Genomic DNA, 14,116 nt, shown 5'->3' on the forward strand with positions numbered 1-14,116 from the left:
GCGACGTTTTCCTTACTTTAACAGCGTGCAATCATTCGTTTTCTGAATTTGCGTGGTGTGAAACCAATTGAAATTCATCGACAGTTGAAGGAGACATGTGGTGATGGAGTTATGGATGTGTCGAAAGTGCGTTCGTAGGTGCGACAGTTTAATGAAGGCCAAACATCGTGTGACAACAAACCGAAACAACCTCAGGCTCGCACAATCCGGTCTGACGACATGATCGAGAAAGTGGAGAGAATAGTTTTGGGGGATCGCCTAATGACTAGAGAACAGATCGCCCCCAGAGTTGGCGTTTCTGTGGGTTCTGTGCACACAATCCTGCAAGACGACCGGAAAATGCGAAAAGTGTCATCCAGGTGGGTGCCACGAATGCTGACAGACGACCACATGGCTGCCCGTGTGGCATGTTGCCAAGCAATGTTGACACGCAATGACAGCTTGAATGGGACTTTCTTTTCGTCGGTTGTGACAATGTATGAGACTTGGATGCCATTTTTCAATCCAGAAACAAAGCGCCAGTCAACTCAATGGAAGCACACAGATTCACCACCACCAAAAAAATTTCGGGTAACCGCCAGTGCTGAAAAAATGATGGTGTCCGTGTTCTGGGACAGCAAGGGCGTAATCCCTACCCATTGCGTTCCAAAGAGCACTACAGTAACAGGTGCATCCTACGAAAATGTTTTGAAGAGCAAATTCCTTCCTGTCCGGGAAGGGCTGCGCATGTGCGGTTTCACCAAGACAACGCACCCGCACATCTAGCTAACGTTACGCAAGTGTTTCTTCGTGATAACAACTTTGAAGTGATTCCTCATGCTCTCTACTCACCTGACCTGGCTCCTAGTGACTGTTGGCTTTTTACAACAATGAAAGACACTCTCTGTGGCCGCACATTCACCAGCCGTGCTGCTATTGCCTCAGCGATTTTCCAGTGGTCAAAACAGACTCCTAAAGAAGCCTTCGCCGCTGCCATGGAATCATGGCGTCAGCGTTGTAAAAATGTGTACGTCTGCAGGGCGATTACGTCGAGAATTAACGCCAGTTTCATCGATTTCGGGTGAGTAGTTAATTAGTAAAAAAATCGGAGGTCTTAGAACTTGAATGCACCTCATATTAGATGTAAAGAGAAAATGGTTATTACAGACACAAACCATCAGAGACATTAAGTATTGAGAAGAAGTTTTAACGGAAGTTTTAAATAAGTGCGACTGCGGTATGGAATGCAATGGGCGGGACAATGCCAGTGAAATGCACAGGGCAGGTTTGCAAGTGAATGTAAAGAACGAACTTAGGAAAGAACTCGATTGTATTATAAAATACGCAAAAACGCTTGAAAACTTGGTAATAAGTGTGAGAAATTCCTCAAAATCTAGCCTATAAGAGTTCTCAAATACCAGCCAATTAAGCAGCACACGAGCAAAAACAAAAACAGCGGAACTTACTTTAAAACTAAGTAATAGGTTTAGTGTGCTTGAAAATAGCACAGAGGAGAAAGAACAATCAAATTGTACCATCATCCACACGGACAGTTCAGTATCAACGCTAAATTGCGCTCACAAAGCAAAACAAATCGGCCTACTATTTGTAAACAAAACAAAAACACACGTTGGAAAATAGACATGAAATCCTTATTCTAGCAGTCAGCCATGGAAGAGGTGTAACCGAAATTATGACTTCTAAGAAAACAGGATTCAAGGTAACAGGCGTAATCAAACCAGGAGCGGCACTATGTGAAGTTTTAAATAGCTGTAATCAATCTACGACGAATGGCACCACATGTGTGTTAATTGGATGCACCATCGATGTATACCACAATGAAACTAGACGTGCTACAACAATTTTAAAGCAAGTAATTTGTAAAATGCCTGAAGTGAAATTTTTTGTTGTCAGTATCCCTCATAAGTATGATCTCATGGAAAACTGTTGCGTGAATACTGAGATTATTACCGCCAGCAGACTGTTCGCTAAGATATGTCGAGTTTATCCTACTGGTACATATGTTAGGATAAATAGTGATTTCAGAGAGCATTTTACAGAGCATGGACTTCACAGAAACATGAAAGAGAAAGAAGCCATGAATGCTGAAATATCGAATGCTATCAAAGACTCTAAAGTAGAACGAAACACTATTACGCTGTCTGAAAATGGCCTTATTAAGGAATCAACATTAGTGGAAATAGGAAGAGCTGATGTCCCACAATCATTGGTAGCAACACAAGATTCTTTGGCGTTACAAGAAGTAAAAAAACCTGAAGTGTCGTCCAGTACAGCAGCCACATCAGCCAAATTGTCAGTAGTGTCGAAATCATCAAAAATAGCTGAACCATTATCATCAGCAACAGATGTACCACCTTCCCCAGCAGGTTCAAAATCAAGTCCACAATCTGTGACTAGTCCATAAGTCAGAGGAACAGAGGCAAGACCAGTGGTACAAAATGCCACTCAGATATCATCAACAGAAGAAAAATCAACACCATCGAAGCATCATTTATCAGGTTCATACGCAGCTTCAACGTGTCCACAGTATTGTCAGTGCCAACTGTAGTTCAAGATTTAAACGAAAATACAGTTTCAGGAAAGGTTCCAGTATCAATTGGAACATCAGTTACAAAAACGGACTCAGCGTCAAAACAGGCAGCATCTCCAACATACACTGAACCATCAGCTTCAGAAACACCTACAGCATCCACTGAAACAGCAGCTACAACTACAGATACAGCAAGTATGGTGGCACGTCCAGGAGTAAGAAATACAAGGAGCAGGAAACATGTAATTCTTAAGGATTTTTGGTGCCCAGCCTCAGCAAGGAACAGCCGGTAACATTGGGAAACATAAGTACAAACTCCTCTCAATCTAATTTCAATAATTTAAAAATAATGAGCCTTAATAAACAATGCATTAAAAATAAAATATTAGAACTTGAGATTGCAGCCAGTGAAGCTACTATAGATTGTATTTGCATTCAGGAACATTGGTGCATGAGTTATGAACTAGAAAACATTTGCATTTCCCCATACAAATTAGTAAGTTATTATTGCAGGAAGGAAACAAGACATGGTGGCGTTTGCATTTATGTAAAACCTGGAGTAAAGGTTACAAATATGACTGTAACTGAATCCTTGAGTGAAGACAAACTTTTTGAGGCTGCAGCAATACAGTTGAATATGCAAAAAGAGTAAATTAATAATAATGTCAGTGTTCAGATCACCATGTGGTGATCCTGAAATTTTTAGAAATACGTTAGAGGCATTGCTCAAAATATTACATCATAAAAAATCAACAATAATTATAAGTGGAAAATTTAATGTCAACTTATTGACTGAAGCTGCATCCAGAGATCAGTTCCTAAATGTTTTACAGAGCTTCAATTTGTATCCACATATAACTAACCCTACAAGAATAACAAACACTTCAAAAAGTCTCATAGATAATGTCTTCACAAATGTAGATGCCATAGATATTGATGTAATAAATGTTGACCTAGGAATATCTAATCACAATGCACTCATCCTTAAATTTCCCATAGGGCCTGTGACCAAAAATAGATTATACCAAATGTACAAAAGAACCTTCTCCACAAATACTTGCAGTCACTTCATAAATACACTGAGTAACCAATCATGGCAGAAGTACTGTTACAAACTAGCACAGACACTGCATATAATGTTTTTCTTCCCTGTTTATGTTGAATTTTGAAATGTGTTTTCCTAAGAAACTTGAAAAAAAAAAAACGCATATGGGCATACACATTCTAGATACTGGATCACAACAGGTATTAGAAATTCCTCCAGGACCATGAAAATGCTTAACTATAGACTGAAAAGTTGGACTGACCCCAAGTTTAAACAACATGTAACAAATTACAAAAAATATATAGAAAACTAATTACAAAAGCAAAATTACTAAGTAATGATAAATTAATAAGAAAATCAGGCAATAAATCAAAAACTATTTGGGAAATTGTGAAAAGGAAAACAGGTAAGGGCCTCAAAGGATATGGAAATAGTACTCAAAAATAGTGAAAATATTGAACTAAAAGATGAAACTCGCAAATTACATTAATAATTACTTTTTAAGTGTACCAGTGTCATTAAGTAAAAACTTTATTAAACATGAGAATTTAACAGCCCCAAAAGTAGACAGTAGTATGTTGTTAACTCCCACAAATGATAATGAAATATTAAAGGTGATAAAGTCTAAAATTAAAAATGTCTGCAGGTGTGGATGAAGTGCCTGTGTCAATAATAAAAAAAGATGCCCAACAAATTATAAGGCCCCTGGTACATATTGCCAATTTGTCTTTCAGCGAAGGTGTGTTTCCAGAGAGCTTTAAAATCTCTAAGGTTAGACCTCCGTTTAAAAAAGGAGATCGATACAGGTAGAAAATTATAGACCAATATCCCTTCTCCAATCGTATTAAAAAATTCTAGAGAAAATAATGAAAACCAGACTCATAAATTACTTAGATGCTCACAAACTTCTAAACTGCAATCTACATGGATTTCGCTCGGGCAACAGCACAGAATCAGCTATCCATGCCTATACCAAAGAGATTGTCAGGAGTCTCGATAATAAAAAATGTGTAGTGGGAATTAACTTAGATTTATCTAAAGCTTTTGATACAGTAAATTACAAAATTCTGTTAAACAAGATGGAGGAAATAGGTGTAAGGGGAGTTGTGAAGCAGTGGTTTGAATCTTACCTTCAAGATAAAACTCAGGTGGTAGAAATCATCGCCGAACATAAAAATCAGAAAATCAAGTGGGTCTCAGATGCAAAGAAATTGGAAATAGGTGTCCCACAGGGCAGTGTTCTTGGTCCCTTATTATTATTGCTTTATATAAATGACATAAAAAATCCTAATATTTCTACCAAATTAATGTTGCTCGCAGATGACACTAGAATAATTATAACTGATGATAAAAAATCATTAACTGCCACAACTGTTATAGTCCTGAAATATATTCAACATTGGTTTAATGCTAATGAGTTAACACTTAATCTAAGTAAAACAAATTATATACAGTATGGCAAAGCAACTCAAGATATGGACCTCCAGTTAAAACTAATGGATAAAAAGATAGAGAGTGTACAATCCACATAGTTTTTGGGCATGCACATTGATCAAAACTTAAGCTGGAAAGACCATCTCAAGTACTTATCCCAGAGGCTCAATTCTACATGTTTGCATAGAGGATATTATCTATAGTATGCAGCACGGACTGTAATAGACTAGTGTATTTTACTTACTTTCAGTCCATCGTGTCTTATGGCATAGTGTTCTGGGGTAAAACTAAATCAAGCTTATAAGATATCTTCAAATTTCAGAAAAGAGCTATACGAATCATAACACATAACTCTCCAAGAACTCATTGTACGCCCCTTTTCAAAGAACTGCAAATACTCACAATACCATCGCTGTATATTTTTAAAAGCATTCTGTGTACAAGAGCACATATGAAAAATCTATGTACAAATGAGGACTGCCATAATTATAATACTAGAACTCGTAAGAATTTGTATGTAGAAAGGGTAAGGACAACACAAACCCAAAAGCATGTAAGTTATTTTGGAATAAAACTTTACAATGCTCTGCCAGTGTACATGAAGGAAATAATAGATGAAGTAAAAATTAAGACTGAGCTTAAAAATTACCTTTTAAGCAGAACTTTCTATGAGTACTTTGATTGTTTGTAAATTTATTGCCAAAAATTTTAATTTATATGACTAAATTTGTACTTTAAAAAATGCCTTGAAAGTGATATTCCATTATTATGTGTGTAGTACTTGTACCAGTATGATAACTTTGTCGTGACAATTCGTACAGTTTACTCTAGCACAGCTGAAATTTATCTAGCACTTATCCTGTAAACAGGTAAACTTAAAGTAGCAGAAGTTATCTATCTCTACAATACAAGACTTCATAATACCATGTCTCGATATTTTTCAACATATGAAGTGCCTCATATCAATACATTTACGGTTATACATTTATTTTACCTACCTATCAAAAGTAAATTGTCCATCTTGTACATATGTAGCAACGAAAATACTGCAGCATAGTTGTTACCAGTGTTTGATTTGTTACAATACGCACAGACAGCCGTACCAGTACCTCAAAGGAAAAAAAAATCATAACTGGAGATTTTGAGATGTTGTTCGATTGAACTTTTGCTGCTGTTGAAGCGATATATGGTTCAAATGGCTCTGAGCACTATGGGACTTAACTTCTGAGGTCACGAAGCCCCTAGTACTTAGAACTACTTAAACCTAACTAACCTAAGGACATACCACACATCCATGCCCGAGGCAGGATTCGAACCTGTGACTGTAGCAGTCGCGCGGTTCCAGACTGTAGAGCGTAGAAACGCTCGGCCACTCAGGCCGGCGAAGCGATATAAAACAAGTGTTGTAGTTACACTTTAAAATGCTCAGAAAAGTGTTTTAAAATATCCTTTTCAGAGGTCTGAACATCGAAAATATATGCTGGGAGGTCACTGTACCAGAACTTCTTTTCTTACAAATCAAGCAATTGCTGTTACTAAAACACAGATGTGCAGAAAAGTTTATGAAACAAGAGGATATGTGCAATATTCGAGTTTCTCTACATCGGTTTGATGCAGCTCTCCACACTAATCTGTTCCGTGCAAGCCTATCCATCTCCGAATAACTACTGCAACTTACATCGTTTTGAACCTGGTAGCTGTATTCATCTCTTTAAAAGTGTAAGCTATATAAATATAAGCAAATTCCAGCGGCGAATATGAAGCAAAAGACAAAGAATAGCAAAGAAAGCGAGCGAAATGAGAATAAGAAAGGTCTATGGGAGTGGGAAAATGTAGCACATTTCTTAACAGCTGCTTCCAGAATTGTAGAATACGTATAGAAGCCATGTGGGTATGGGCACTTTACGTCAATTTCCGCTCAGAATCGTCAGTGCAGTAAAGGCTACCGTAAGCGATCAAACATTTTGAACTTAATTATAAGTGCATAATATCTGACCGAGTAGGTGCAGTTTGACGTGTTTAAGAGAAATTTTGATTTACAGAAAGTTTGTCAAGATAGCGGACGTTGTTTGTCTTGACGTTTCGCCGCATTTGTTAGTGAAAAATTGTTTTCTCACAATTTATCTCACTGTAACGTGGGCTTCCACTGCTATGAAAACTACGATCAAGTGTAAAAACGAAGTAACACCTACAGTTACCAAAATGGTATAAGTACCATATCTTTTCCAACCGTATGCTACGCATGAAGAGATTAGGAACAAAATCAATATTTTATAACGCTTCCAGTGACATAAACCGAAGCGGAATGAAATAATAGAAATCGAATTTCTCCGGTTCTCCCACGCACAACGTGGGTTTCATGTTCCCACGTTGCGGTGTTTTAATTACCTATCATTAGAGGACCAAGTAGAAGAGAATAAATTTTCACATACTTGTGTCTTCTTTTTCAATGTGATGGCGAAGTAACGCTAAATAAGTTATTAGACGTTTCATTGTCCATTCGCAGAAAGTTGATGTACCGGTTCTGAGTGAAACATTTTCCAGTTGCATATTTCTCATTTTAACCATTCTCTGGACCGGCGTCTTGTTTTTATTTTCTTTAAACACAAAGCCAGGTGCAACGTTAGAAATTCTTTATCTGCATTTGTAGCCATTGCCACTAGTGCCAAAATAGAGCATACAAGAAAAGTGCTTGCTTCAAAAGTAAGGTTAAATTGACAAGCTTTCTTATTGCGCGTAAGGGCTTGTTTGACATATCCGTGGCTAGGCAAGAGCGAACTTCACCGAAAGTTTGCTCTTTTAGGAGGGATTTTATAAGTTTTAAAAAGTTTCACTGTCCACTCAAAGAAAGTTGACGTAATATCGCGTTCTGAGAGTAATATTTCGTTTAGCGTATTTTCATGGAAACACGGTGCCAAAGTCAATGCCAGAACTGCTTTGTCTGCACTTGCGGGCGTTCTGTAACTACTGTCAAAATACACACTAACAAGAATAGCGTGTTCTTCATAATAAGGTTACACTGACAAACCGTGTTTCAATTGAATATCTACGGGCTTGCCTGGTAAACCCATGGCCAGATAACAACAATTGTGTTAAACTCGTTTTATCGTTTACGGGGGCCTTAAGTCGCCTTTTTTAGTGGCGGGCGTGCGAGACACTTCCAGTTCTCTTGCGATGTGTTAATGTTGTATCTTTGCTTTATCTGTGTTCGCACTTCGCATTCAGAGTTGCAAGTGGAGTGACAGGGAATGAGGTGCTGCGCTTGTTTACAAATTTTTAATTCCAGCGTTTTGTCTGTCGATACGAGGTGACAGTCCTTGTATCAGTTAAAAATCAATGTAGTGAATAACACAGGTTTAAATTATTTGAAATTGCTGTATGCAGTATTGTTGTTAGAAGATATTTCTGTATGTGACACATTGATTTGTCAGGAACCCTTCTTAAGTAGTATGCAATTCTAGAGCAAATTATGAATAAATTTTTCTGATAAGAGGGTGTAAACATTTGCAGAAGAATACATTTTGATCAGCTTTACGTAGGCGAGCGACAGCTAGAAAACCTGCTTAGAACTGTTTTACAACCAAGTACTTTTATGTTCCTGTCGGGGAAACGAATAGTTGTAGTGAAATACTGTAAGTTTCTTTGTATATTTAAGAGTAGTATTTATCGTGTAAATTTCGTGCTAAAATGACATCTAATTAGTAGTCACTCTCTGAAATGTATAGCACTGTGGTATTTCAGGGTGCCACAAAAACAAACATTTATTTACTCACAGGCCTAGTTTGACAAAGATAGTGCAGTTTGCCGCCCTTGACCGTTTAATAGCATCGTCCCTGCACTTGTTTTTATTAGTTTAGGGATATCACAAATTCTGAATGAGGATGACCGGATGCCGATTATAGAACTCCATCCACTGTAATACAAAGCCAGCCAGTTAATAATAGTGTACTCTCATTCGCTTTATATAAAGTGTTATTCACTGATAAAAGAAAGCTTGTTCTATACCAGCTGATGTCAAGATCAAGGCAATGATGTCTTATTTATGTATTGCTTGCTGCATCTTCAGCTTACTTCCCTGAACATCTGAGTCAACATCCCTCCACAGTGAGAGATATGAAGCCCAGGAAGAGGCTCAAATGCCAGTATCATAAGATACCGTTTTTTAATGTTTTACTGAGAGAGAGAAATTATAGTGCAAAAGTACATTGCGAATTGAGGGCAACGTTTTATTATTTACTCGTGTTAGATGTTGTCCCAAACTGGGTTAAAGTAATTTAGTGGCCCTGCCATACATTGTCCATAATTTATGTATGATACTGGTACTGATACTGTGTGTTAGCTAAGTAATTGTCCTCTGTAAAGTGTATTTCTCAACAAGTACAGTTTTTAATTGCCTATTTGGAAAGTTTTAAAATCCCCTTAATCGTCTTTAACAGTTTATTGTACAATTTCATTCTTTGGTGGACCATGCTGTTTTGAGCTCTATGTTTATTTCTTGGTACATGTATGTTCAATCTAGATTTTGTCCCTTGGTCATAGACAGGTCTATTCACATTAAAAGTAAATGTTTTCTTTGTCATGCATGACTGAACTACCATTGTAAATACAATACTATGAATGATCTGTAAGATAAACCTTTTCACTTGCATTTTGCTATATGGTGTTGCTGTGTTTCTTTGAGGTTAGCTGGTACTTGGTAATTTTGGTGCAATTTGATAAATTAAATTAATGAGTTATGTTAATGAGAGCTTAGACAGAATACAATTTGCTGTAAGCCTACCAGTATTAAAGCAGCTCTTGACCAATGTGTGGCTGTAAAGTGCATGGGCCAGTTAATTATCATTGTGATTAGGTGTGTATGTAAGGAAGTGTAAATGAATGATTACAGAGTATGCAGTTATGGCATTATGAAGTATTAAAGGGTACCAAAATTTATAATTAGACTTTCAGAAATTTCGTAATTGAAAAGAAATGGGTTACCATTAAAACTTCCAGAAAAATATGAGCCTCATTTCCTTGATTTTTATTTACTGTGGAAAATTGTTTTAATTCCTATACTTATTTTGCACAAATATCAAAGGAGAACTAAATAAATTAATGCATGTGTAGAGTTGCTTGTACGTTGCAAACATACCAATTTATCTAAAACCAGATGGCCCACTTGACACAGAGGCTTCAAGAGAATTAATTCCGATGACATATCCACTGCTGCCCATGAACGTCTGCTTCAACAGCCGAGAATTTGAGAAGCTAATTCTACCAGAGGAGATGCACTTTTGCTCAGCAACAGAATTGTTCACTGCTATAGACATTTCCCTTTGTGTGCCTGACCTTACCATCTTTGCTGATTGGGAAGTTAGTACTGATCTCAGAGAGACTGCCTCCCAATATTGTTACACTTCTCAGCAAAGAGATTCCCCAAAAGGAAGCCAACAAACTGGGCACTCATCAGAACAAACTCATTGCCGTACAGTCAGTTTGCGAAGCAATGTGAGGTGTAACGAGCATGTGAGAAGGTGAATGGTCCACTTTGGTTTATTGTGAGAATTTTAGGAAAGAGTGGTTCACATGTAAAGAAAACTGCATATAGAATGCTGGTGTGACCTATTCTTGAGTACTGCTTCAGTGTTTGGGATACACACCAAGTTGCACTGAAGGAAGACATTGAAGCAATCCATAGGCGGGCTGCTAGATTTGTTAGTGGTAGGCTCAAGCAACATGTAAGTGCTTTAGGAAATCAAATGGGGACTCTGGAGGGAAGGTGATATTCTTTTTGAGAAACACTATTGAGAAAATTTATAGAACCAGCATTTGGAGCTATATTGGGAAAATGCAGTCAGTCTAAATAAGGAGACTGCTTATAAAATACTTGTGTGTCCTATCTTAGGTGCATGGGATCCATACTAAATTGAACTAACAGAGAATATTGAATGCCCTGAGAGAAGGGCAGCATGAATCATCAGGAAGTTCTGTGAACAGTGGGAGAACTGCACAGAAATGCTGATAAAATAAATTGTATACCTATAGACAGATGGTCTAGCCAGTAGCTCAGTACAGCCACCAGTCTCAAAAGACTAATGATAATAAATAAAACCTAGCCTTAAGAAATATGATCTCACATTAGAGATGAGGGAGGGAAGAAAGAGTGAGCAGGGAAAGTGGTTGCAGGCACACACAACAAGGGAGATGCTTACCTCCGGCTTTTTACCTCATAACGTAGGACTTGATTGACCTGCATTCACTTCCCTTTTATTCCCTCCTCTCTTTCGTGGTGAAGGAACAAGATTTTTTAAAGCTATGTTTATTTATTTTTGTTGGTCTCGTGTGTGTTTAGGCGGTATTGATCTAAGGGAAGTACTCACTGGCTCGTTTGTCTGTATATTTTTCACATTCCCATGTGAGAGGTTTTTTTTTTTTTTGTTTGTTTTTAATGGAAAAACCTGAATTGGTAGACATTTGCGAATTGAATCTAATTCTCCTGATAAATGCACTTCGAATACTGGTTGCAAAGGTGTGGCAAGATACATTATATGAGGCCTTCAAAGAATATTGTAAAATAAATATCGTCTAGGGGAGAGATCCCTCACTTTTGAATATTTTATACTGGACTCCTAATGCTGCTGTAAAAAGCTACCTCATTGATCCCATGTTCCAGATGCACTTCATGTTCACAGAAAGATCTTTGTAGTGTGTGATTGTTTTGTAAGAACATATGAGTACTCTGTAAATACCAGTGTGAGGGAGGTTGTTAGTATGCTGGAGTTTTGGAAAAAGACTTGAAGGTGTACAAGGAAACTAAACTCTGCATTCATCATTAGCCTAAGAAGTGGATGTACCATTAAGAGTTAATGGTATATGTGTAAATGATGTGGTGAGACTAATTTAACATTGTGCATTGTTGCTTCAGTTGTTGAATAACTGATTTGTTTGTACGTTTGATGGTGAAAACTGAAATATGCCGTACTTCAAAGAAATGTAATTGGATTGTTGTCAAAAATAATTGATTATTTTTGTTGTTATATTACATAGTAAGATCAGTGGATATACAGCAAGCCAAATGCTTGATGAATAAAGTGCTGTACAACAAACAGATTGCAGAGGTAATACAATATTCCTGAGTTGCAGAACTTAAGGAACATAATAATAATAATAATAATAATTTTATTGTCATTAGGCCAATACAGCAATAGACAACATCACACACATGGTGCAATACAATTAATAATTTAAAGAAAACGACAGGCTAGTGTTTATCATTACAGTATTATATTACATTTTTTCAGTTCCTTTATATCCTATAATGTGTGAGTAACTAATGAATCATGTGGTGATTGTGTGAATCACAAAGCAAAAGTTTTGTGTGTACCTTCTATGAAGAATGAGTAATTACCATCATAGCTTTCTCCTGTGTGTTAAGATGTCATGCATACAACTGGTTTCCCCATAAAATATCATATGCTGTTAGGTATTGAAACAATGAAAATAGGATGTTCTAACATCAACACTTCAGCTACACAATCCACAAGTCACTTTAACAGATAAATTACTCTTGACAACTTAACACTAATATAACGTGCATGTTGGCCTGATGGTAATTTATTGTCTAAATATACTGTACCCAAAATCTGAACATAACTTGGACCATCTGATGGAAGCTTGTCTTTAAAAGCTGTCTGCCATGTGTTTTTTTCATTCAGCAAGAATTCATTTACTTTAAACTAACAGGATGCTTGAGAAATTGTCTTTGAAACACAAGTTTTGAGACCACTAAAATCATTACTACTGCGGAGAAAAGTTGTACTGTCTGCCTATAGCACTTGACTGGACTTCATAAATGATGCAAGTTATTAGGAACAGGAATAGATGCAGTCCTTGTGGAACACTTACCTGATCTTGTTCTAAACAGGACATTCCTCTGTTGTACTTACAGTTCTGTAGATATGATTTTAATAGTTTTAAGGTTGCTGCATCTAAAGACATAGGATTCCATTCTTTCTAGTAGCGATGTATGCCCTACTCAAAGGCTTTGCATGGACCACAAAAAATGACACAAGCAAAGTCTTTAATCTCAAACACTTGAAGTAGGTATTTGAATACAGAGTGTTATGTGGCATCAACAGTGTACACAAGTCATTTTTTTTTCAATAATTATTTTGTAATCAATTAACTATTTCTAGATTTTCAAAGTAAACAGGTAACTGTTGGTAAATTATGTTTGATTACTTTGCTAAAACCTGGGACCATGGAAATTGGCCTGTAGCTTGAAGGCAAGTCTTTACTTACTTTTATGTGCTGAAAATACTCAAGACACTTTAAGCACACCTGGAAAATATTCCAGGGCTATGCATTTGTTTATACAGTATGTTAAGGGATATATAATAGTCTATTATTTTCTTTATTACTTTGCAAGATTTATCATATCTACCTTGCAGAAGGTGGATATCACTTGTGCCACAGGGCTGGTTGACTGCACTGTGCACACTTGGCAGCTGCAGGCATTTGTGTCCCCAATAACTAGCAAACCCTCACCCATGTGTTATCACCTATTGCTCAACTAGCTGTGAGGGCAGCACACCCTGTGGACAAATCAAGTGACATGTGGGGTGTCACATGCAACACACCACATTCTCCGCCACTGCTGCATCTCAAGACAGCAGCTCGAAGACAGCCAACTGTAGCTGAAAGCACATTCAGCTGTTCATAAACTTCTGCCAACTCCTGCATCTGCACACAGCATGCACACATCCTACCCATGCTGTCAAGACTAACTGAAGAAGTAGACTATGAAAGTAGACAGAAACCAAGATACGCAACTTGCTATCCTCCTGATGGGCCACCAGTGGATGCTGGTGCCTTAACAATCTGTGTAGCTGGTTATTCAGAAGAATGGAAACTGTACTACAGACTGTCTGAGTGTATATGTACGTACAAAAAAATGTGAGATTTAAACTCTTAAATAGAAAAACACACACAAAATGTAAGAAATGGTAAAACACAAGAAAATCTAAATACATAACTTGCCATTCTGGAGGTGTGAACAGGCGACAGCAGAAGGCCTGACTGACTGGCTTACTAAACGAACATGTGCTTGCCTTCAAAACAAAACA

At 37.3% G+C, this 14,116-nt stretch overlaps 2 protein-coding genes across 8 annotated transcripts in view; both read left to right on the forward strand.

Moving 5' to 3' along the window:
- The first annotated feature begins 8,210 nt into the window (after positions 1-8,210).
- LOC126284945 (DNA ligase 4-like) overlaps positions 8,211-14,116 on the forward strand; it is a 616,842-nt gene continuing 610,936 nt past the window's right edge. The window contains exon 1 of one of the 2 annotated variants that reach the window (XM_049984217.1): positions 8,211-8,262. The gene's annotated coding sequence lies outside the window, so the exon portion shown is untranslated. Of the gene's footprint in view, positions 8,263-8,295; positions 8,317-14,116 lie in introns of those variants that run through there. The other variant, XM_049984218.1, reaches the window with a different exon arrangement.
- The window catches only part of LOC126284944 (DNA ligase 4-like), a 295,121-nt gene continuing 289,231 nt past the window's right edge, over positions 8,227-14,116 (forward strand). For 3 of the 6 annotated variants that reach the window (XM_049984208.1, XM_049984209.1, XM_049984212.1), the window contains exon 1: positions 8,227-8,641. In XM_049984208.1, the coding sequence (XP_049840165.1) occupies positions 8,602-8,641 (40 nt within the window). In that variant the 5' untranslated portion in view covers positions 8,227-8,601. Of the gene's footprint in view, positions 8,642-13,441; positions 13,931-14,116 lie in introns of those variants that run through there. The other 3 variants (XM_049984210.1, XM_049984211.1, XM_049984207.1) reach the window with 3 other exon arrangements.

This window comes from Schistocerca gregaria, chromosome 8 (genome assembly GCF_023897955.1).
Source record: "Schistocerca gregaria isolate iqSchGreg1 chromosome 8, iqSchGreg1.2, whole genome shotgun sequence".
In the NCBI taxonomy this organism is placed as follows: Eukaryota; Metazoa; Arthropoda; class Insecta; order Orthoptera; family Acrididae; genus Schistocerca; species Schistocerca gregaria.